The 22,186-nt window shown below is 43.0% G+C and overlaps 1 protein-coding gene across 1 annotated transcript in view; it reads right to left on the minus strand.

The window, feature by feature from the left end:
* Nucleotides 1–15,166: 15,166 nt before the first annotated feature.
* Nucleotides 15,167–22,186, minus strand: part of LOC127651317 (von Willebrand factor A domain-containing protein 7-like) — a 30,402-nt gene continuing 23,382 nt past the window's right edge. The window contains exon 15 of the mRNA XM_052137099.1: nt 15,167–15,314. Within this exon, the coding sequence (XP_051993059.1) occupies nt 15,167–15,314 (148 nt within the window). The remainder of the gene's footprint in view (nt 15,315–22,186) is intronic.

A 22,186-nucleotide genomic window follows, 5' to 3' on the forward strand; every position in this document is an offset into this window, starting at 1 on the left:
ATGAGCAACACGACAAAACGTGCTCCCACTATAATCAACAAGGTGTAGATAATGTAAATAGGCCTAATAGATTTTAGAATTATCTTAATTATCTATGAATACATTTTTGAGTTTATACCAAGCAATATACTTTATAAAAACTGTTATTATAATTACTGCATGAAAATGTCTGGGGACATTTTAAATAGACAAGAAAACATTTGTATTAAAGGAATATCTGATATTCCAGACTTTTTTATTTGCACTTTGGTTGGGAGTGAAAAGGGACTCTGGGACCAGGACAGATGAAACAGAGGTGGGTTTTGAAAATTCAGCGACAAGAACCTTTGGGGCCACTATGACGGGAACATCTGGGGCTGCAGAAACAGGTGCCTTTTAACAGGGAGCTCTCTGGGAAGTCTTGGGCACAAGCTCTAGAATAGGAACCACTGTGGCAGCTGTGAAGAAATCCTCTGGGGCAGCAAAGACAGGACCACCACAGAGTTTTCTGATGATGCACACTATTCTGGACCAGGTATGACTGGAACCTCTGGGCTGTCCATGAAAGTGTGGTGCACCAGAGACCGGGAGCTTTTTTGCTCTGGGGCTGCAGCCAGTTTGGAAGTGGCCAAGACAGACATCTCTGTAGTGGCCGTGACAAGAACCCCTGGAGAAATGGATCTCGAGGATCAGGTTCGGCACAATCTCTGGAATTCCCATGACAGGAACCTCTGGGGTAGCCATGAATGGAAAAACCTGGAACGATCATTACAGTAAACTTTGGGGTAGCCATTATTGGAACATCTGGGGCGGCTGTGACAGGTAGTTTTGGGGCAGCAACAAAAGGGAGCTCTGGGACCAGGCAGCCTTGGGTGCCATCTTTGCAATGGGTTCTGGGGCAGCAGCTAGCTTGGGCCCGCACGCAAGACAGAAACCTGTGGGCAGCCATGACAGAATCCTCTGGGTCTGTTGAGGCAGGGAGCTTTTCATATTGCAGTGGGTTGTGGGGCAGCAGCTGGCTCTTTGTGACCAAGACATCTGGGGTGGCCATGACTGCTACACCTGGGGCAACCATGACAGAAACGTCTTCAGTGGAGACAGGGAGTATCGCAGTGGGTTCTGAGGTTGAAGCTGGAACATATACCCCATATGGGCCATGATAGGAACCTCATGACCAGGGGTGGAAAGAGTATTGAAAAATCATACTCAAGTAGAAGTACTGTTACTTCCCAAAAATGTAGAGTGAGTAGAGTAAAAGTAGCTGTCCTAAAACTACTCAAGACAAGAGTAAAAGTGTTGCTCATTTAAAAGTACTCATGAGTAGTTAGTATTGAGTACCGAGTTGCAAAACCTATGCCCCATTATTATGAAAACTGTATGCCACATTTTTAAATACATGACTTATCTATGATAAACACTACATGAATCTGATTCCAAAAAATAAAAGGGAGACATGATGACAGAAATGAAAATATTAAAAAGTTATTTTCAATACACTGATCACCATTTTAAATCGTAATGTAAGAAACAATTACATTAAAATAAATTTAGACCCTACACATAAACTGATTTTAATGCCAACAGATCATTATTGTTGTGCATAAAACATGTATAACACAAAACAAATTTAAATAAGCCGGAGCACTTGGCATGTCATGTCCTGCACAATAGTGGAGGTAGAGCAGGCAAGTTGTTTGGTACAGGGGCTACATCACGCTTAAAAAGGAATAATTCACATTCTCATCATTTACTCACCCTCATGCCATCCTGGATGTGTATGACTTTCTATTGTCTGCAGAACACAAATTAAAATTTTTAGAAGAATATCTCCATACAATGAAAGTCAATCGGTGCTAAAATATTGAAGCTCCACAAATCACATAAATCAGCATAAAAGTAGTCTAATCCATGTGCCTCCAGTGTTTTAATCCATGTCTTCAGAAGCGATATGACAGATGTGGTGAGAAAAAGATCACCCACACCTGTCATATCGATTCTGAAGTCATGGATTAAACCACTGGAGTTGTATGTATTACCTTTATGCTGCTTTTATGTGCTTTTTGGAGCATCAAATTGTTGGCACCCCTTCACTTACATTGAATAGACCTACAGAGCTGAAATATTATTCTACAAATCTTAAGTTGTATTCTGCAGAAAGAAAGTCATAGACTGATGGCATGAGAGTGAGTAAATGATAAGAGAATTTTCATTTGTGTGTGAATTATTTCTTTAAGTAGCACATGGGGGGCCACATTGTCCTCCTTTTGAGATACAATGTTCAACATTTATTTAGCTCTTGTATGTTTTAAGCCAAGAAATAGTTCTCATTCTCATGCATGATGCACAATTTTCTGAAGTTTGTGACTGGTGGAATGTTCTACTGAAGTATTGCTCTGCAAAGGTTGATCATTTTCTATCCTTATAAAGGCTAAGCATAAATATAAATTATTTTATCATCTCTACTTTCCTGGTCATTTTTTATACCAAATAACACACTCTCTACATCAAGGGGTCAGAATTATTAAAAAACTAACAATATTTAAAAAATATATTATTAGTAAAAATGTCACTGTGTTATTCTATTACATTAATAGCTTTAAAACTACTCAAGTTATTCAGCCAAAAGTAGTGAGTGGTTTTCTCGTTTCCTTGTTAATATTGTTTGATTAATAACCTTTATAGCCTACTAGACAGGGCTCGATTCGGTTACAAGTACACTTCAAGTGTAACATTTTGATGCAAATACTCTTTTTGTCCCACTGTTTAAATTAATAGACATAAACGACTGCGTTTAGATTAATGCCTCATCAAGACAATCATTTAGGCGCATTAGCGCTCAAACATTTGCCGCCTGTCAATCAAACAGCACACAGCTACAGACATCAGGAAATAAAAAGTTAATATTTTATATTTCATCTAGATCAACCAACCAGTGGTGCTCTTGCTATCACGATTGATGTAATGAACACCCCTATTCTAGATGTAAAACATAGGCTAAATATAGAAAACTACTCAAAAGTTTGATCGTGTACATCTCTCTTTTTTCTTATAAACATCTAGATCATTTTATTGCCCAGCCCTATTGATAGCATTGCCTTAATCTCTCACAGCAGCCCAATAATCTCAGTGATAGATAGTTAAATTACAGGCTACGTTATAGACACACAGAATCTAGTAAAGAGAAATATGAAATTTACCTCGATAAGTTTCTTAAAATTAGAGGCAGGATTAATGCTGATATCTGGCTTGAGCAAGTTAAACTCACATGACACAATCAAGCAATTGTCCTTTTTCACTGCGAAAAGCCTTTTCAGATGTAGCCAAGATGTTCAGCTGTAAACTGTGCTTGAGGCACCTCCTCAGTTGTTTTTTTACTGTGATTTGATTTGAAGGGAGTCATGAGACTCTCCCTAGCCAATCACATTGATAAATAAAAATACAATTATGGCAGGGAAGTAGTGAACACAGACGGTGGGAAAATAGTGCAGTAAAAGTATAGTTACAGCACTTAAAATATACTCAAGTAAAAGTAAAAGTATAAAATTTTTACACTACTTAAAAAAGAAAAAGTTGTTAAATACAGTAACGTGAGTATTTGTAATTCGTTACTTTACACCCTTGCTCATGACTGGAACACCTGGGGCAGCAGAGACAGGGAGATCTGGGACCATGTGGCCTTGGATGCCAGCGCTGAGGTGGCCATGAGAGGAACCTCTACAATATCGCCAGATGTAAACATTTCTGCCTCAATCCAAGATGACAGACGCAACCAGGGTCTGCCAACCCTGCAAGATGCTGAAGATGGAAGGATAGAAAGGTCAGTCATGTCAGCCCACCACACACAAAGCCGACTGGGCTGTCAGTCGATTAAAACTTTAATAGGATTAATAACATATTCTGATTAATTGAATTAATCACATTTATCAATACTTGCTGACTAAAGGAATATAGGAAAATAGGAAATTTATTATTACACAGTTTATCCGTGCATCAGAAGTGTGATTATTTGCTTAGATTTTTTTGGTGTAATTTCTTTATAATTAATTGCATTAAACTAACCTTAAATTGGCAGGCCTTAAAAAGATTTTCAAAATCTTCAAAATACACCCCCAATTCTGAAACAGTTGGGACAGTATGGAAAATGATAATATTGAGTGTAACTTCGTTTAACCATTTCTTCTAATAACTAATAAAGAAGAAAACTATTCAAGTTTGATAAGTTTAGCAAGCTGAATTTCCCCCCATTAATCCATTATGCAGGTCTTCAGCTGCGCAATTGGATGGGCCTTGTTGCCATATTATGTGCTTCATAATGCATCACACATTCACAATTGGAGATGGATTTTTTTCTTAACACATTAGTGGGGTCAGCTGTAACTGCTACAATTGACCCCATGCTGTCTGCCATGATGAAACTGGATATGCTAGCTACAAACTTACTGCACACTTACACATGTCAATCATGCTTACTGCCAACTAGACAGTTTATTGCCAACTAGACTGTGATCAAAAGAAGATTTTAAAATGTACATTGTTGTGAAGACGTTGCCGATCTTCAGAATGCAGAAAGGCGTTCTAACTGTGTATTTGCATGTGCAGTGGCATCACTTGGTCCTTATTGGAGTAATAGCAGTGTTACGGCTGTCCACTGTTAAAGCAACCCCCAGTCTCCTCTATGTAACCTTTTGAGTTTTCATATGTTTTTATTATTATTATTATCATCAGTGAAAACCATATATGAACATTTTGTATACTTAATGTGTTTTGCTTTTAAGTTCATATTTCAGATTTCTTTATATGCCCCAACTTGACCTGACATGAAAAATACTAGTTCTGAGAACAGTTCAACCTTTCAGTTCAAATCTACATTTATTACAGTTGACTCTTTCTTGAATGTATGCCAGTGTGATTTTATTGCATTTTACCCAACACCTATAGCAATAAACGAATAAATAAATCTAAATCAAAATAAATATATTAGATATTACAATTATAGTTTGGAAGATATAATTCACAAAGTTAGCCAAATTTAAGAACTCTTTAGTGTTTGAAATCAACATACCAAACCACTGCTAGAGAAAACACACATTTAATTGGGCTTTTGACTCAAAACCTTACTGTTTCGAAGACATAGCTCTTGAGACAACTTAGCAAGTAGCCCTGGCCCTATAATATTATATATATTTTTTGTTTTTTGTTTTGTAGACTCTTATGGGGTTCTTCCTCTCACAGCCACATGAGGGCAGCAGACATCTATTGTTATCTGTCCTGGTTGTAAATTTAACCAACGGGTTTTAGGTTTAAAGGAATAGTTCACCCAAAAACTATAATTTAAAACATTAAAAATGACAATTTACACATACTCATGTTGTTCCTAACCTATATGACTTTTTTCCAAGGTCTGGGGCTGTGACGCTACAAAATGACAAAAAAACGTTTGTCTTTATCATAAAAGCAGTGTAGTATTGCTTAAATAATCCTTTATTTCTCATAAATGTGTTCTATAAGATTTGAAAAGAACATATAAGTTTACATAAGTGCATATAGCGTATAAGTTTGAGATGGCCTTTAGTACATCAAGAGTAGCAGTGCAATTAATACAGCAATCATAAAGGTGGACAGAATCAGCGGAATAGCATTGCATGTATGTAAAAGATTATCAGGGGACCACGTTTTATCTTCATTCTTGCCTCAACACCAACCCAGTCTAATACAAACATGAGTCTTTTCTTATTTGACCAACCCCTATCCTCTTTACATGCTGTGGCTTCATGAATCCAACCTTTATAACTAATGAATGCAGTGTTTTAGTTTTAATAAAAGCCATGGACATGGGACGTGGGCAGTGGTGGAAAAAGTACTCAAGTTCCATACTTAAATAAAAGTACAGATGCCTTACCAATATAGAAGTCATCCATGGTTTCTGTCACGATTCCCTGTTGTCTGCTCAGTTTTTTACTTGTCAACTGTCTTAAAACTACACTTCCCATAGTTCCCTGCCCTCATCACTGCCAGCAGGCACTCATTGTTCTCACCTGTGTCCTGTTTGATCATCACTCTCCCTGTGTATTTAAACCCTGTTTGTTCCCCAGTCATTGTCGATCGATGTTTGTGGATGTCTGAAGTAGATGCTTCACCCTGTTCACCCTGTTCACCCTGTTCACCCTGTTCACCCTGTTCACCCTGTTCGTGGTCCCTTGATGTTTTCATGTTTTGGTTTCATTTTTCCCCTCGTGGATGTTTCCTTTGTTCCTATCTTGTTTATTTAAATTTTGTTCAATAAAGAACCCGCGTTTAGATCCCCACTCCTCGTCTGCCTCTCCTACTTTCGTAACAGTTTCAATGTTCCTTCTTGGGTTTGTACATTTTGATGAAAACATTTAGAACCTCCTGTAGTAACTTTCTCAAAAGAGGACAGGAAAACAGGTCTCCGGCACAAGGTAGGCCTTTTTAATTGTCTCTTATAATGTGCACACACACACACACGTCAACACAGAAACGCTGGGTTGCTGTAGGTCGGTCTCCCTCTGCTCTGTGGCTGCTGGCTTTTTATCCGCTCTCCTCGCTCTACTGCAATTAGAGACAGGTGTTAGACATAATTTAGCTCAGGTGTGAGCGCCCTTACCGCTTTTCTCTCCGGACGGGCGCTTGACCACGCCCCGCTGCCACATACCCCCACCGCCCGACTCAGGCCGGGCGTCATCCGGCCTGCCTACCACTCCCCATTTCTGGAGAGGAAGTCAGCGGCAGCCATCTGCACCCCGGTCTGTGGACCACCTTGAACTTAAAAGGCTGGAGGGCCAGATACCAACGGGTGATCCGGGCGTTAGTATCTTTCATGCGGTGGAGCCACTGCAGTGGGGCATGATCCGAGCAGAGGGTGAAGGCCCGCCCCAGCAGGTAGTATCGGAGGGTGAGGACCGCCCACTTGATGGCCAGACACTCCTTCTCTATGGTGCTGTACTTAGTCTCCCTTAAGGAGAGCTTCCGGCTAATGTACAGCACGGACGTCCTCTCCCTCCACCACCTCGTAGAGTACGGCCCCCAGCCCTCTGTCTGAAGCGTCCGTCTGCAATACAAAGGGAGAGAGAAGTCAGGTGCATGCAAAAGCGGCCCCCACAAAGTGCAGCTTTAACCTGCGTAACGCCTGTTGGCACTGCTCTGACCATTGGACCGGATCTGGAGCCCCTTTTTAGTGAGGTCAGTCAGCGGGCTGGTGACGTCCGAATAATTGGGTACAAATCTTCTGTAATAGCCAGCCAGCCCCAGGAAATGCCTCACCCCCTTTTTGGTCTTAGGTCTAGGGCAAGTCGCAATCGCCGCGGTCTTATCAATTTGGGGACGCACCTGGCCATGACCCGAGTGGAACCCCAGATACCGTACCTCCACCGCCCAACCGCGCACTTCTTGGGGTTTGCGGTGAGCCCGCCCGCCGTAGCGATCTCAGGGCGGCCCTCAGATGTTGCATGTGCGCTGCCAATCATTGCTGTAAATGATAATATCATCTAAATAGGCAGCGGCGACGCGGTGTGCGGTCTGAGGATCCGATCCATGAGTCGCTGAAAGCGTGGCTGGTGCCCCAAACAAACCGAAAGGAAGCGTCACAAATTGGTGTAATCCAAACGGCGTAGTGAAGGCTGTTTTCTCCACGGGACATTGGTGTCAAGGGGATCTGCCAATAACCCTTCGTTAAATCCAAGGTCGAATAAAATCGAGCAGTACCTAACCGATCGAGCAGTTCATCAACACGGGGCATTGGGTACGCGTCAAATTTAGACACAGCGTTGACTTTTCTGTAATCCACACAGAATCGAACAGACCCATCACTCTTGGGAACAAGAACAACCGGGCTGGACCAATCACTGTGGGATTCCTCTATTACGCCCATATCAAGCATCGCATCTAATTCTTCCCGTACTATTTTCTTTTTATGTTCGGGTTAGCGATAGAGGCGACAACGCACCACAGCGCCGGCTCGGTCTCGATGTGGTGCTGTATGATGTTTGTGCGGCCCGGTAGAGGGAAAACACGTCCGCAAATTCTTTTTGTAATTCAGAAACCTCTGTGAGCTGCCGCGGTGAGAGTTGGTCTCCACAAGGAACCGGAGTGTTGAGATTGTAGTTTTGTTTATCTCCGGTCCGAGCTCCGCCCTCTCGGAACTACCGTGGCCAGCGTCACAGAGGCGCCTCCTCCCTCCATAATTTCAGGAGGTTGAGGTGATAAATTTGGCAGCGCCCCTCTATCGGTACGTCTAACCTCATAATCGAGATCCCCCACTGCGTCGTGTGACCTCAAAGGGTCCTTGCCACTTGGCGAGTAATTTAGAGCTTCGATGTTGGGAGTAATCACGAGTACCTTATCTCCCGGTGCAAATTCCGTAGCCGAGCACCCCTGTCATACAGCCGGCATTGGCGTTCTTGAGCTTGGAGCAAATTCTCCTGTGTTAGTTGCCCCAATGTCTGGAGTTTTGCTCTAAGATCGAGAACGAACTGAATTTCATTTTTACTGTTAGAAGGTCCCTCCTCCCGCGCCGCGGATGACGTCAAGGACACCGCGGGCGTCGCCCGTACAGCAGCTCAAGCGGGGAGAACCCGGTGGAGGCTTGCGGGACCTCTCGTACTGCAAACAACAGGGGTCTAGCCACTTATCCCAATTCCTAAGCGTCATCGGTAATGCAATTTACTGAATCATGTTCTTGAGCGTTTTATTAAATCGCTCCACTAGGCCATCTGTCTGAGGATGGTAAGCGCTAGTCTTGAATCGATTTGATGCCCAAGAGCTCGTAAAGTTCGCGAAGTGTTACGTGACATAAAAGTCGTGCCTTGATCGGGTGAGGATTTCTTTCGGAATCCCCACCGGGAGATTATCTTGAAGAGTGCCCCTGCAACACTACGTCGCGGAGATGTTGCTCAGAGGCACTGCTTCCGGATATCGCGTCAGCGTAATCCACTAGGACTAACACAGGCGATGTCCGCGTGCTGACCATTCTAATGGCCCGGCGAGGTCCATCCCAATTCTTTCGAAGGGGACCTCGATTAGCGGTAGAGAGCGCAATGGCGCTTTTGGGGTGGCTGGTGGGTTTACCAGCTGACATTCACGACACGCCGCACACCACCTGCGGAGCGTCACCGCCAATGCCCGGCCAATAGAAGCGGGCTATTAGGCGGAGAAGTGTTTTCCATTCCCCTAGGTGACCGGCCATGGGATTATAGTGAGCTGCCTGGAAAACCATTTCCGGCGGCTCCGTGGAATCAATAATTGCGTTACTTCCTCCTTTGTTTGGGTGTCCTGCGTCACCCTGTATAGCGATCTTTAATAAGCGAAAAATCACGGATATGAAACGGCGACACCCAGCGGAGTTGTTGACCATCGATTACTCTCACTTGGTCAAAAGCGTGCTTAAGGGTTTCATCTCGCGACTGCTCCAAGGGAAGTCCCCTCTGGGAATTCCGGAGAGGAGGAGCGACAACCTCGCCCTTCCCACGTCATTCGAGCAGCCGAGGGCGGCCCGGCTCCGCCTCCCGCCAAAGCATCGCACATCACACATCCCTTTACTTCCATGCAGGACCCATCCGCACAAACCCCCTCCAATAATTTTCTAAAATTCGGCCAATCAGTACCCAAGATTAGCGGATGGGTGAGGCGGAACTAACCGCTGCCTCCACACTATGTCTTTCTCCCGAATTTGATCGCCAGAGTCACCACGGGATACTTGTGAATATCCCCATGCACACACCTCACCCTCACCAGTTTAGCTGAGCCCAGAGCCCGGGTTGAACCAAGCGTTGGTGGATGGTGGTCTGGTTACAGCCGGTATCCAACAAAGCTTGGTATGTACCCCTGGATTCTTACCGAATCCGATGCGCTCCAACCCGATCGGGGCAGCCTGCGGAACATCGGAGACCCGCACCACTGCCCCGATTTCCATCAGCGGACACTGATCCTGGAAGTGGTCCGGGTCTCCGCACCTCCAGCAGACCGGCCCAGGCGCTGCGGCCGCACCCGTGCTGGCGGGTGCCCCCACCTGAGGAGGAGGCGGCTGAAGGGCGGGGAAGGGCTAGGCGGGTGTTCCCAAGTCCGGGAGGCTGGTCTCACAAGCGCTCAGCGCCTGCGGGGCAGGAACGGACCCTGGGGAGAGAGCAGAGCGAGAGGGAAGAGGGGAGGGAAAAAAACAGGGGAAGACACAGGGGAAGGGGAGGGAGAGAGAGAGGGCTCATCCGCCCTGGGAATCGCCGCCATGTGGTCCTCCAGCGAGTCGGACGGCTTCCTCCAGCGGCGCCGGGCGGTGGCACTGGACCCACTCCGCCCGTCTTCGGGGCAAACGCTGGACAAACTGTTCCAGTACCACCTGGTCGACTAGCTCCTCGGCGTCGCGGTCCACGCGAGCAGCCACCTCCGACAGGCATCCACGGAGCCGCTGGGCTGAACGCAAGCGGGCGGTCGGATTTATCGAGCTTCAAGGCCCGGAAGAGCTGGCGGCTTTCTTCCGGACTCCGACCAACCCGTTGCAAGATGGCTCTCCTCAGATCGGGGTAAGCCAGGAGGCTTGTTGCCGGCAGCTGTTGCGCCCGTGAGCTGTGCTTCCCGGACAAGAGAGGGACTAGGCGGGCTGCCCACTGGTCTTGGGGCCACCCCAAATTTCCGCCGTTCGTTCAAACAGATCGATGAACGCCTCTGGATCATCTGCCGGCCCCATCTTCTGTAACGCGGGTGGGGGCAATGTGGCGCTGGTGTCGGGGTCGCGGCTGCGGCTGGAGCGGCCTCCTGGCTGAGGAGGCTCCGGATGGCGTGCCGGTCTTCTGCTTGAGCCCGCATGATCTCGAAGAACCGACGATCCTGGTCTTGCCGGAGCTCAAGCAGGGATTGTTGGTGGCTCTGATGGAGTGTCGCGAGGGACTGGAGGACTTCCGCCAGCTGGGAGGACTCTATGGGGCGACTCTGTTCCATTATCAAATTCCCGGGTTTCGGCACCAGTGTAGTAACTTTCTCAAAAGAGGACAGGAAAACAGGTCTCCGGCACAAGGTAGGCCTTTTTAATTGTCTCTTATAATGTGCACACACACACAAACGTCAACACAGAAACGCTGGGTTGCTGTAGGTCGGTCTCCCTCTGCTCTGTGGCTGCTGGCTTTTTATCCGCTCTCCTCGCTCTACTGCAATTAGAGACAGGTGTTAGACATAATTTAGCTCAGGTGTGAGCGCCCTTACCGCTTTTCTCTCCCGGACGGGCGCTTGACCACGCCCCCGCTGCCACACCTCCAGTTTGAATACAGTTAGGGTAAACTGCACCTTATCTGTGTGTTTGGAAGTGCGTTTAGGCTTTAAGTTCAAACCTTGTTCTCTGTAATCCTTCATAAAAACACAGCAATGGTCAGATTGTCCATAAGTGTCTGTGCGCACTGGACTTTTGAGTGAGCTTGTGTGCTGCGTACATAATTTGACCATCATTTTGGTGTCTACAATCTGCTTATATCTTGGGTTTTTTACTGCAGCAAATAAAACCCCATATTAAGACATAATGATGGGTATTATATACAAATAATACTTTAATACAAAAAATGTATTCAATTAAATAAATCCAGCTGGAATTTGAAAAACGACTTACAAAAATGTAAATTTACTTATTATAGTACTAGTAATGTTGGGTAGATGTCCTCGTGCTTTCCTGAGTAGTGGAGACAAAATAATTTCAATTAACAAATATTTATGACTGTACCTTGATGAGCTACCTGCCTGCTCAGCATTTAATAGCTGAATAAAATTAAGCAGATAACATTCTGGGAGTAATTCTGGGAATAACATATGGCTGATCATTCTGTTCACTGTGGGACTGTAGGTGGTAAAGAATGACCCCAGTGATACAGTTACATTTGACAGAGACTCATCCAAAACAAAAGAAAAGTTTTCTGCCTTTGCAAGATTTCTCACTACCTGAAGAACAGTCACCTTTAAGAATAAAAGCAATATATCGTTACATTTATTCAGCCTAATTTGAGAAAATGCTGCAATTTGAATGGAAAGGGCAGAATTTCCCAAAATATTTGTGGTACATATTTCTCAAATAATACATTGCAAAATATAATCTAGGACAGTGTTTCCCAACCTTTTTTCTGCTACGGCACACATTCAAGGACTGAAAAATTATACTGCATATAATTATACCATCCCACATAGGCTAACCATCATCAATATTTTTCCTTTTCAAGAACTTGTCCAAGTTTTCTGTCCATCTTAGTAGCGTGTTTACTTGTAATGTTTGAAATTCGGCTATGCAAAAAAAAAACAAGTCACATAGGTAGGCTAGGCTGTGTGAGGTCACAGGTGGCAAGAGCGTTAAATGGGTAATGAAAAAAACAACATATTTGCTTGTTTTCTCATTTGTAGATTTGTTCTTGCAGTGCCACAGCAAATTACAGGGATGCAAACTCATGAGGGGCGAAAAATGTAAGAGAATCACTGGTCCACAAAATGTTAAGCTAAAAGCACCAATTCCAGCTATTTTAGTGAATTAAGTTTACAATTGTGCAGAATTAGCTGCAAAATAAAGAGTATTTTGGTGTGGCTTGCTTGTGTTTCACAAATTTGTTCAATTTCATTAACTGATTAGTTCAGTGACCCCTTCTAGAAATATCACTAGGTGGCAACAAATGAGTGTCTTATGTGCTATGAGTGAGTCAGTGAATCATTTTGAGTCGTTCATGACCGAAATCTAACTTTGGCATCTTATTAGTTAGATCTTATATAGCCCATCAAGTCATTTCCTTGAGCTAAATTAAGGTTTACAACACTTTTCCAAATTAAATACATTTACACATACACACAGTCATGCATACACCAGCAGTCCTGATAAGCACATCTTGGAAGGTCTCTACAAGATGCTGAAAGAGAACTTAATCTCTCTTGGAAAATATCTGCATTCTCAGTCCTTAATAGAGGTCCAAAATCTGAAGTCATAAGACACACGTAACTACCGAACACTACTGGAAGAGGAATATCCACGGTCTACTTTGAACTTGTAAAGGCTATGTAAGGACTAAAAGCAATAGGTCTACATGGGTCATTAAATGGGACTATAATATATCCTGAAGATTATTTTGGTGTTCCTCTTCTGCTATCTATGATACTGAAGGACATTCTCTTGGCTTCTTCAACGTCATCAGACATTACTGTCTGTGGTGTCAATCCCAAAAGCCAGCACTAATGTCTGAAAGAAAGAAATCTCAAGGGAATTATATCTTGTATAATTCCATATAAATTTAATAAGTAATTCAGTAATAACTTTAATATGTGTTTAGGAATCAGGCAATATAATTAAAATTTACCTGGACAAAAGCTTAAAGGAAACCCAAAACAAATGTTTTTGTTAATAGTAATGTACACTCGGCACAACATTGCAAAAAAGAAAAGATCTCCCATCGGGGGGCAAAAAAAAATAAATGGGTGGAATGCCCCCAGACCATCCAGATATAATGCATGAGATCACATATCAGCATTGAATTCAAAATCACTCGTAGACTGAATTTGACAGCAGTTCTGGCACAATTTCAACAGCATTCATGGAAAAGATAAAATAGTGGACTTCTGCACTGAACTGTGATGAGATCAAAATCACTTGTCAGAATTGACCACAGTCCATAACCTGAGCAAGCATTTTTTTTGGCCGTTGTTAAGCACCTACTCTAATGTTCTGAACTTAAGCACTGTTTAGACGCACAATCAATTGTGTCTTCTTTGTATGTCTGATCATGGACAGGACAACACAATGGCTAGTTAAAAAAACAGTAGACAATGATACAAATTTTGAAGTAATGTAAACACTATTTATGATATCCTTTACTTCATGTGAAAGTTACTGGGATTTAGGCCTACAGATTTTACTGGCGTAATGTCATCATGACAACGAAGTTAAAATGCTGGATAACTTTACACAAATATCCAGTATTTCAACTTTTTTCATGAAGACATTATACCAGTCAAAATTATTTCAAATACTGTACACAGATGGAATGTGACTTATCTGGTGGGGAAGGAATCGGAATAGGTGTGTGAGGTGGAGAGATACCAGCTAGAAATAGTTTGAACTCACCTCTACGCTTTGCACTGGAAATCAGAAATCAAACTCCTGGCTAAGGGTTGGACTCACTCTTTCTCCGGAGTTGGACAGGGTGCAAAGCGGGTGTGGGAATACTCACAAGTCCTTGGCTTGGCACTACGATCCTGGAGTTTTGCCAGTAGATGAGAGGGTCGCCTCAATGCGACTTTGTGTTACTTTGGCTGCGCCTCAAGCACCTTCTGGCAAACCATAAGATGCCTCAAGCATGGAAAGCAGGCCATTTTCCAGGCCATAGTTGGATAGGGCTGGAAACTGCTGACCTTACCTGGCAATATAGTTAAGCAGTGGAAGTAATACTTTGAGGAACTCCTAAACCTACCTATGGTGGTTGATGCCCATTTCCCTGGCAGATGTCACTGAGGTGGTCAAAGAGTTCCAAAGTGGCAAGGTGCCAGGGGTGTATGAGATTTGACCTGATATGCTGAAGGCCTTGGATATTGTTGGGCTATCATAGCTGACACACCTTTTCAACATTGTGTGGAGCTCAGCGGCAGTACCTGGGGATTGCCAGACAGGCGTGGTGGTTCCCATCTTTAAAAAGGGTAGTGTAGCATAGGGTGTGTTCCAGCTATCAAGAAATCACACTTCTCAGCCTAGCTGGGAAAGCTTATGTCAGGGTCATGTTAAGGAAACTCTGGCTGATTGTCAAACCTTGATTGAGGAGGAACAATGTGGATTCCGTCTACACTCTTTTCCTTATTGCAGGTCCCAGAGGAGGAGTGGAGTTTTCCCTTCCAGTTTACATGTGTTTTATGGACTTGGAGAAGGCACACAACTGTGTGCCCCTGGTGTCCTGTAGGGGATGCTGTGGGAGTATGAGGTACCATGGCCACTAATTTGTGCCATTCGATCATTTTATAATCATTGCGTGAGCTGTGTACGCATCCTCTGCATTTACTCAAGCTATTTCCCAGTGGCCATTGAACTCGGACAGGGCTGTCCCTGGTCACTTATCCTGTTTGTGATATTCATGACTGGATTTAAAGGGTGCAGCTGAGGTGTAGAGTGTGTACATTTTGGGGGTCTCAGGATTGTATCCCTGCTATTTGCGAAGATGTAGTCCAGTAGGTATTGTCATGCGGTGACCTCCAGCGCATACTTGGGATGTTTGTGGCTGAGTGTGAAGAGGTTGGGATGGGAGTCAGCACCTTCAAGACTGAGGCCATGGTTCTCAGCTGGAAAAGGGTGGATTGCCCTCTTAAGGTAGGAAGTGAGCAGCTGCCTGAAGTGAAGGAGTTCAAGTAAATCAGGGTATTGTTTGCAAGTAAGGGAAAGTTGGAGCATGAGATTTATAGATAGATTGGTGCAGCGGCTGCAGTAATGGGGTACTGTAGCTGTAACAGACTGTGGTGTTAAAGGAGCGGAGCCTATAGGCAAAGTTCTCAATTTACCAGTCGGTCTATGTTCCAACCCTCACCTGTGGTCATGAGCTTTGGGTGGGGACAGATAGAATAAGTCTGCAGAAACAAGAGGCTGAAATTAGCTTTCTTTGCAGGGTGGCAGGGCTTACTCGAAGGCTGTGGTTTTCAAACCTGTTGTGGAGGCCCCCCAACACTACACATTTGATAAAAGAGACCATTTTGGTCTCTTTTATCAAACACACCTGATTCAACTTATCAGCTCATTAGAGACTTACCGAGACTTAAATTGGGTGTATCAGAAAAGGGCAACATACAAAATGTGCAGTGCTGGGATGCCTACAGGACCAGATTGAGAACCTAAGGGATGGGGTGTGAAGCTCTGACATTCGAGAGGGGCTCGGTGTAGAGTTGTTGCTTCTCCTTATTGAAAGTACACAGTTGATGTGGTTCAGGCATCTGATTAGGATGACTCCTTGATGCCACATGCAGAGATGTTCAGGACATGTCCAATAGGGAGGAGGCCCAGATGAAGTCCCAGAACACGCTGGAGGGATTATATCTCTCAGCTTGCATGGAAACACCTTGGGATCCCTAAGGATGAGCTGGAGGATGTGGCCAGGGAAAAGGACATATGGGCTGCTTTGCTTAGTCTGCTGCCACCATGACCCGATCCCGGAGAAGCAGTTGAAGATGGATGGATGGAAATTTATACAGACAAGGCTAGATCAAGATTGAGACTCAGCCACTCAGTTACCTCCTCATCAATCTTAGGACTGTGCCATCACGCTCCAACCAGGCACATCCCCTCCCAAGAGCAGAGTATATCCTCTATCGACCCCTGAAACACAAGCCATAGAGGAATACCTCAATAAGGCTCTCAAGCTTGGTTTCATTCACCCCTTGACTTCACCGGCAGCCACCTGTTTCTTCTTTGTAGAGAAAAAGCATGTTTGTTTATGGACTTGTATTGATTACCACAATACCATCACAATGAAGTATCATTATTCCCTTTGCCTTTGTACTGGCAGCTCTAGAACAATTACACAATGCATGGTATTTCACCAAACTTCATCTCCGTAACACCTATATAGGCGAGCCGATGAATTGAAAATGGCATTTATGGACACTATGAATATCAGGTAATGCCCTTTGGCTTGATTAACTCACCTTCCATCTTCCAAGTATTTGTGAAAGAAGTGTTCCGAGACATGATTAACAAGTGGGTGATTATTTACATTGATGACATCCTAATCTACTCCCCCTCTCTTGAGTCCCACACACAGCATGTTTGACTTGAACTGCAACATTTCATTTATTATCAACTTTACGCCAAAGCCGAGTGTAAAGCGTTAAGAAGGGTAAGGAGGACACGAAGGTGAGTTGCCCCTCTCAAGGTAAGGATCTTTATTGGGGGCTTTGCAGTGCACACAGCTACACAATAATCTCACAGCTTATTTATAAATCAGTGTTACAATAATCAGTTCGTGTCCCAGACTCTCTCTCTCAAGTGCTGGTGGCGTGTGTGTTTTATCCGCTCTCCCCGTGCTCACTGGAATTAGAGACAGGTGTTAGACATAATTTAGGTGTAAGTGCCTTTACCGCTTCCCTCTCTTCGGACGGCACTTGACCACACCCCCGCTGCCACACCGAGAAATGTGAGTTTCACCGCACCACTATCTCCATTTTAGGATATGTTCTGAGTACACAGGGGGTAGCAATGGACAATACAAAGGTGAAAGCAGTGCTGAAGGAGCTACAACAATTTTTAGCCTTCTCTAATTTCTACAGGAGGTTAATTCGCAACTTCAGGACCATAGCCGCCCCTCTCACCTCTCTGTGGGGGTCAACATAAAAGACTACCATGGCCAGTACACAACTGTATACTTTTTTAAGGAATTACAGACCCGATTCATGAACGTTTCCATTCTCCACCATCCAGATCCCACCTTAGCATTCATTGTGGAGGTGGAAGCATTGGAATGCGGTCTTGGCAAAGTGCTTTCACAACTTCATGGAACACCCTTCATGGTCTTACAGACTTCACCTGCTGTCTCATTATCACACCTCTCCCACTTTCCATGTATTCCTGCTCAAACCGGCGCAACCTGCGAACAACTCCTCCCCCTTTGATTATTGATGGAGAGGAGGCTAATAGTGTCAGAACTCTTTTGGACTCACGGTGTCATGGCCACCAACTACTGTATCTCGTCGACTCAGAGGGCTATGGCCCAGAGGAAAGTTCCTGGTCCCAATTGAGGATATACTTGATCCTTTACTCACTGCTGAATTCCACTGAAATCATCCAACTTGCTCTGCTCCATGGCCCCGGGGCAGTCTTTGACATGTCCATGTCAAGAAAGTCCATCTGCATCGGATGCCACTCACAGGAGGGGGACTCTGTAACAGCCAGTGGTGCAATAACTCTGCACCACTGGCCAATAACCCACTACCCAAGGTTGACCTTCATGTGTATTGACACAGACTCTTTATAATACTTTATTCTAATTATATATTACTATAATTATATATATTATATACTCTGTATTACTTTAGTTTGAACATCATATTTTCAAGCAAATTGGCATAATTTCTTTCAGACAAATGATTTTCATTTCCAGTGAAGCAAAGAATTGTGGGTTGTGAGTGTCCACGAAGGGTACACCTCATGCATCCTCTGAATTCCCGTGAAATAAGGTTGCATTCGAAGGCTGCATTTGGGGTGTCCTACTTGCCTTTCTGAAACGAGACAGCCTTGATGACGTATGCAGCCTACAAATGCGACCTCCATAGGTCGCAGCCTTTGAAATTTGGATAGTATTTTGGATAGTAAATGGACAGTAAGTTTGATTGTGAATGTGAATGATTATTATGAAATATGGGCAACTGACTCTCACGTTGAAATCGTCAGGATTCGTAGAACTTTTCTAAATTTGGCTAATTTGTTTGATATTGTGTGTCTGCACTCATTTGAATTCCTACGACTTTCACTACAACCAATGACATAATTTTCATCTAATATGCATAATATTAATAAGTATGTGCTTAATGCCTTGTGCACGGAACTCATGCTTACTTCTACATTAGACATCCGTGAATTTGCACATGAAGTCGTACGAGTTTATGCGAACATCATCATGCAAGACTATATGAAATAGCCAATTTGTTAATTATTTACAACTTTTTGTGAGATCGGGTTGAATATGGGATAAATGTCCAGAGTGTCCTCAAAAGGCTGTGCCTTTGTGAGACTTTGTGAGAATTGTCCACAAGTGAATTGTGAAGTGAATTCATATTATTGCTTATAATATTTCAGGAATATGGGCTAAATAAGAATCTAGTCTTTGAGTGTGCTGAAATGTTGAGCTAATGACCAAAATTTGTTTTGAAAAAAAAAAGAAAGAAAAGAGTAAATAAGCACATCATAAAATTATACACATGCAGATTTAAAATAATATACTATTTTGATTTAAAAAAAACACATGAAAAAAAAGCTGACCCATTTTTTTCTCACCCACTGTCTCCACTTATAACATACAGGTGAAACTCGAAAAATTAGAATATCGTGCAAAAGTTCATTAATTTCAGTAATTCAACTTAAAAGGTGAAACTAATATATTATATAGATTCATTACAAGTAAAGTAAGATATTTCAAGCCTTTATTTGATATACTTTTGATGATTATGGCTTACAGCTTATGAAAACCCCAAATTCAGAATCTCATAAAATTAGAATATTGTGAAAAGGTTCAGTATTGTAGGCTCAAAGTGTCACACTCTAATCAGCTAAACACCTGCAAAGGGTTCCTGAGCCTTTAAATGGTCTCTCAGTCTGGTTCAGTTGAATTCACAATCATGGGGAAGACTGCTGACCTGACAGTTGTGCAGAAAACCATCATTGACACCCTCCACAAGGAGGGAAAGCCTCAAAAGGTAATTGCAAAAGAAGTTGGATGTTCTCAAAGTGCTGTATCAAAGCACATTAATAGAAAGTTAAGTGGAAGGGAAAAGTGTGGAAGAAAAAGGTGCACAAGCAGCAGGGATGACCGTAGCCTGGAGAGGATTGTCAGGAAAAGGCCATTCAAATGTGTGGGGGAGCTTCACAAGGAGTGGACTGAGGCTGGAGTTACTGCAGCAAGAGCCACCACACACAGACGGGTCCTCGACATGGGCTTCAAATGTCAAACATCTTACCTGGGCTAAAGAAAAAAAGAACTGGTCTGTTGCTCAGTGGTCCAAAGTCCTCTTTTCTGATGAGAGCAAATTTTGCATCTCATTTGGAAACCAAGGTCCCAGAGTCTGGAGGAAGAATGGAGAGGCACACAATCCAAGATGCTTGAAGTCCAGTGTGAAGTTTCCACAGTCTGTGTCATCGGCTGGTGTTGGTCCACTGTGCTTTATTAAGTCCAGAGTCAACGCAGCCGTCTACTGGGACATTTTAGAGCACCTCATGCTTCCTTCAGCAGACAAGCTTTATGGAGATGCTGACTTCATTTTCCAGCAGGACTTGGCACCTGCCCACACTGCCAAAAGTACCAAAACCTGGTTCAATGACCATGGTATTACTGTGCTTGATTGGCCAGCAAACTCGCCTGACCTGAACCCCATAGAGAATCTATGGGGCATTGCCAAGAGAAAGATGAGAGACATGAGACCAAACAATGCAGAAGAGCTGAAGGCCACTATTGAAGCATCTTGGTCTTCCATAACACCTCAGCAGTGCCACAGGCTGATAGCATCCATGCCACGCCGCATTGAGGCAGTAATTAATGCAAAAGGGGCCCAAACCAAGTACTGAGTACATATGCATGATTATACTTTTCAGAGGGCCGACATTTCTGTATTTAAAATCCTTTTTTTATTGATTTCATGTAATATTCTAATTTTCTGAGATTCTGAATTTGGGGTTTTCATAAGCTGTAAGCCATAATCATCAAAATTATATCAAATAAAGGCTTGAAATATCTTACTTTGCTTGTAATGAGTCTATATAATATATTAGTTTCACCTTTTAAGTTGAATTACTGAAATGAATGAACTTTTGCACGATATTCAAATTTTTCGAGTTTCACCTGTACCTTGAAAGTATGACATACAGCCACCAGTGTGATACGAGCAAAAATATAGATCCCCTGCTACATGCTGGATTTCACTGCAGCTACGCCACTAGTGATAAGGTCCCGCCGCTCTCTGAAAATCTCATTTACTATGTGATGATGTGCACTTAGTATGAACAGTAAATCCACGGCTGCGTTGCTTAGATACATCTCTAAAATAGCTGAATGATAACAGAGTGCAGAGAGAACAGAAGATGAAGCAGGTGAATTTGAACAGGCTCTTTTAACAGCAGATGCAGACAGTCTGTTGTCAATCTGGAAGCGAGGCACAGGAAGTGGAGATGAACAAATTAAGGATGGCATCACCAAACTTTACAAAATGTCATGTTTTTACTTTTGGATATTTTGTAACCCCATATATTTGGTTAAAGGGATAGTTCACCCAGAAATGAAATCCTGTCATAATTTACTCACCCTCAAACTTGTGCAAGTCTACAGTATACTGAAAATGAATTAAAAAACTGTCCTTAACTGGTTCACTATTTTTCTTACAGCAAGTGCGAAGTCTTACCCTTGACTTCTACAGGGTTGTGGAGGAAGGCCAATTGATTGATAACTCTGTGAGTGAATTAATCAGAATCGGGTTGCAAGAGGATCTTGGATGCTGTGGACCATTTACAGTGTGAGAATTCAACATCTGCAGATTAAGTCTTCTCTTACTGTATGATCAATGGTGTAACTTTTGTAATTTTGAAAAAATTTAAAGTGAGAGAGATCTATGATCAGCTCACATTGTGGCTAACAGAACTAAAAGCTTACTGAGAGATAACTTGCACAAAAAAAAACACAAGCATTTAATTAAATGTTTGATTAAACATTAATTAAATGTGTTCGTAGTATTATGCAGTGAATTTAGCAATTGTCTTTAACCTCATGAAATATTACACAATACACAATCACACAAACATTACAAATACAAAGTTTGCTCAAGTTCAAGAATAGATTACCTTTTCGAAGACTTTGTTTGTAGAATTTCTGCAATGCCTTTATCAGAATATTTATACTGCTGAATGTCACATCTTACATTTATTTGATGCATTCTACTTTATATGTTACATTGTACCTACAATAATTTCCTCCAGGCCAGCTGTGTGGCAATACAATTTTCTAATATCATTTTATCTAATCTTGTGACGTGACAAGGGATTGCATAAATGATAATCTCTGTGGTAAATGTGTGTGACTGCAAGAAAGACGGTATGAAGAAAGACAACTTCCTTATTAACCATCATTGTTGATTGTGGTCTTTACAATATCATGCACACCTTTTGTTTGGTGTAGCAATTACGAACATGATTCACCTCTGTTTCCTTGACAACAATTTAATAGCCCGTAACTATACTACTCTTACAATTTCTGTTATATCGGTGTTTAGCAAAAACAGTGAGAGACGTATACCATTATGAACACTGCCAAAGTGTACGGGGCGTGAAATAATCACTCTTTTGAGTTGGTTCTTCTTAAAGAATTTGTCTTACGCGCTGGCTGAATCATTTGAAGCGCTTTGTCACGCAGTAAAACGGGATGCTTTAGAAGACAGAGAACAAAAACAAGCTGAATGAAGTGGATAGTTACTTACAATACATTGAAACAAAACATGAAGAAGGTCATGTGCAAGT

The sequence above is a fragment of the Xyrauchen texanus genome, chromosome 11 (assembly GCF_025860055.1).
Source record: "Xyrauchen texanus isolate HMW12.3.18 chromosome 11, RBS_HiC_50CHRs, whole genome shotgun sequence".
Taxonomy (NCBI): Eukaryota; Metazoa; Chordata; class Actinopteri; order Cypriniformes; family Catostomidae; genus Xyrauchen; species Xyrauchen texanus.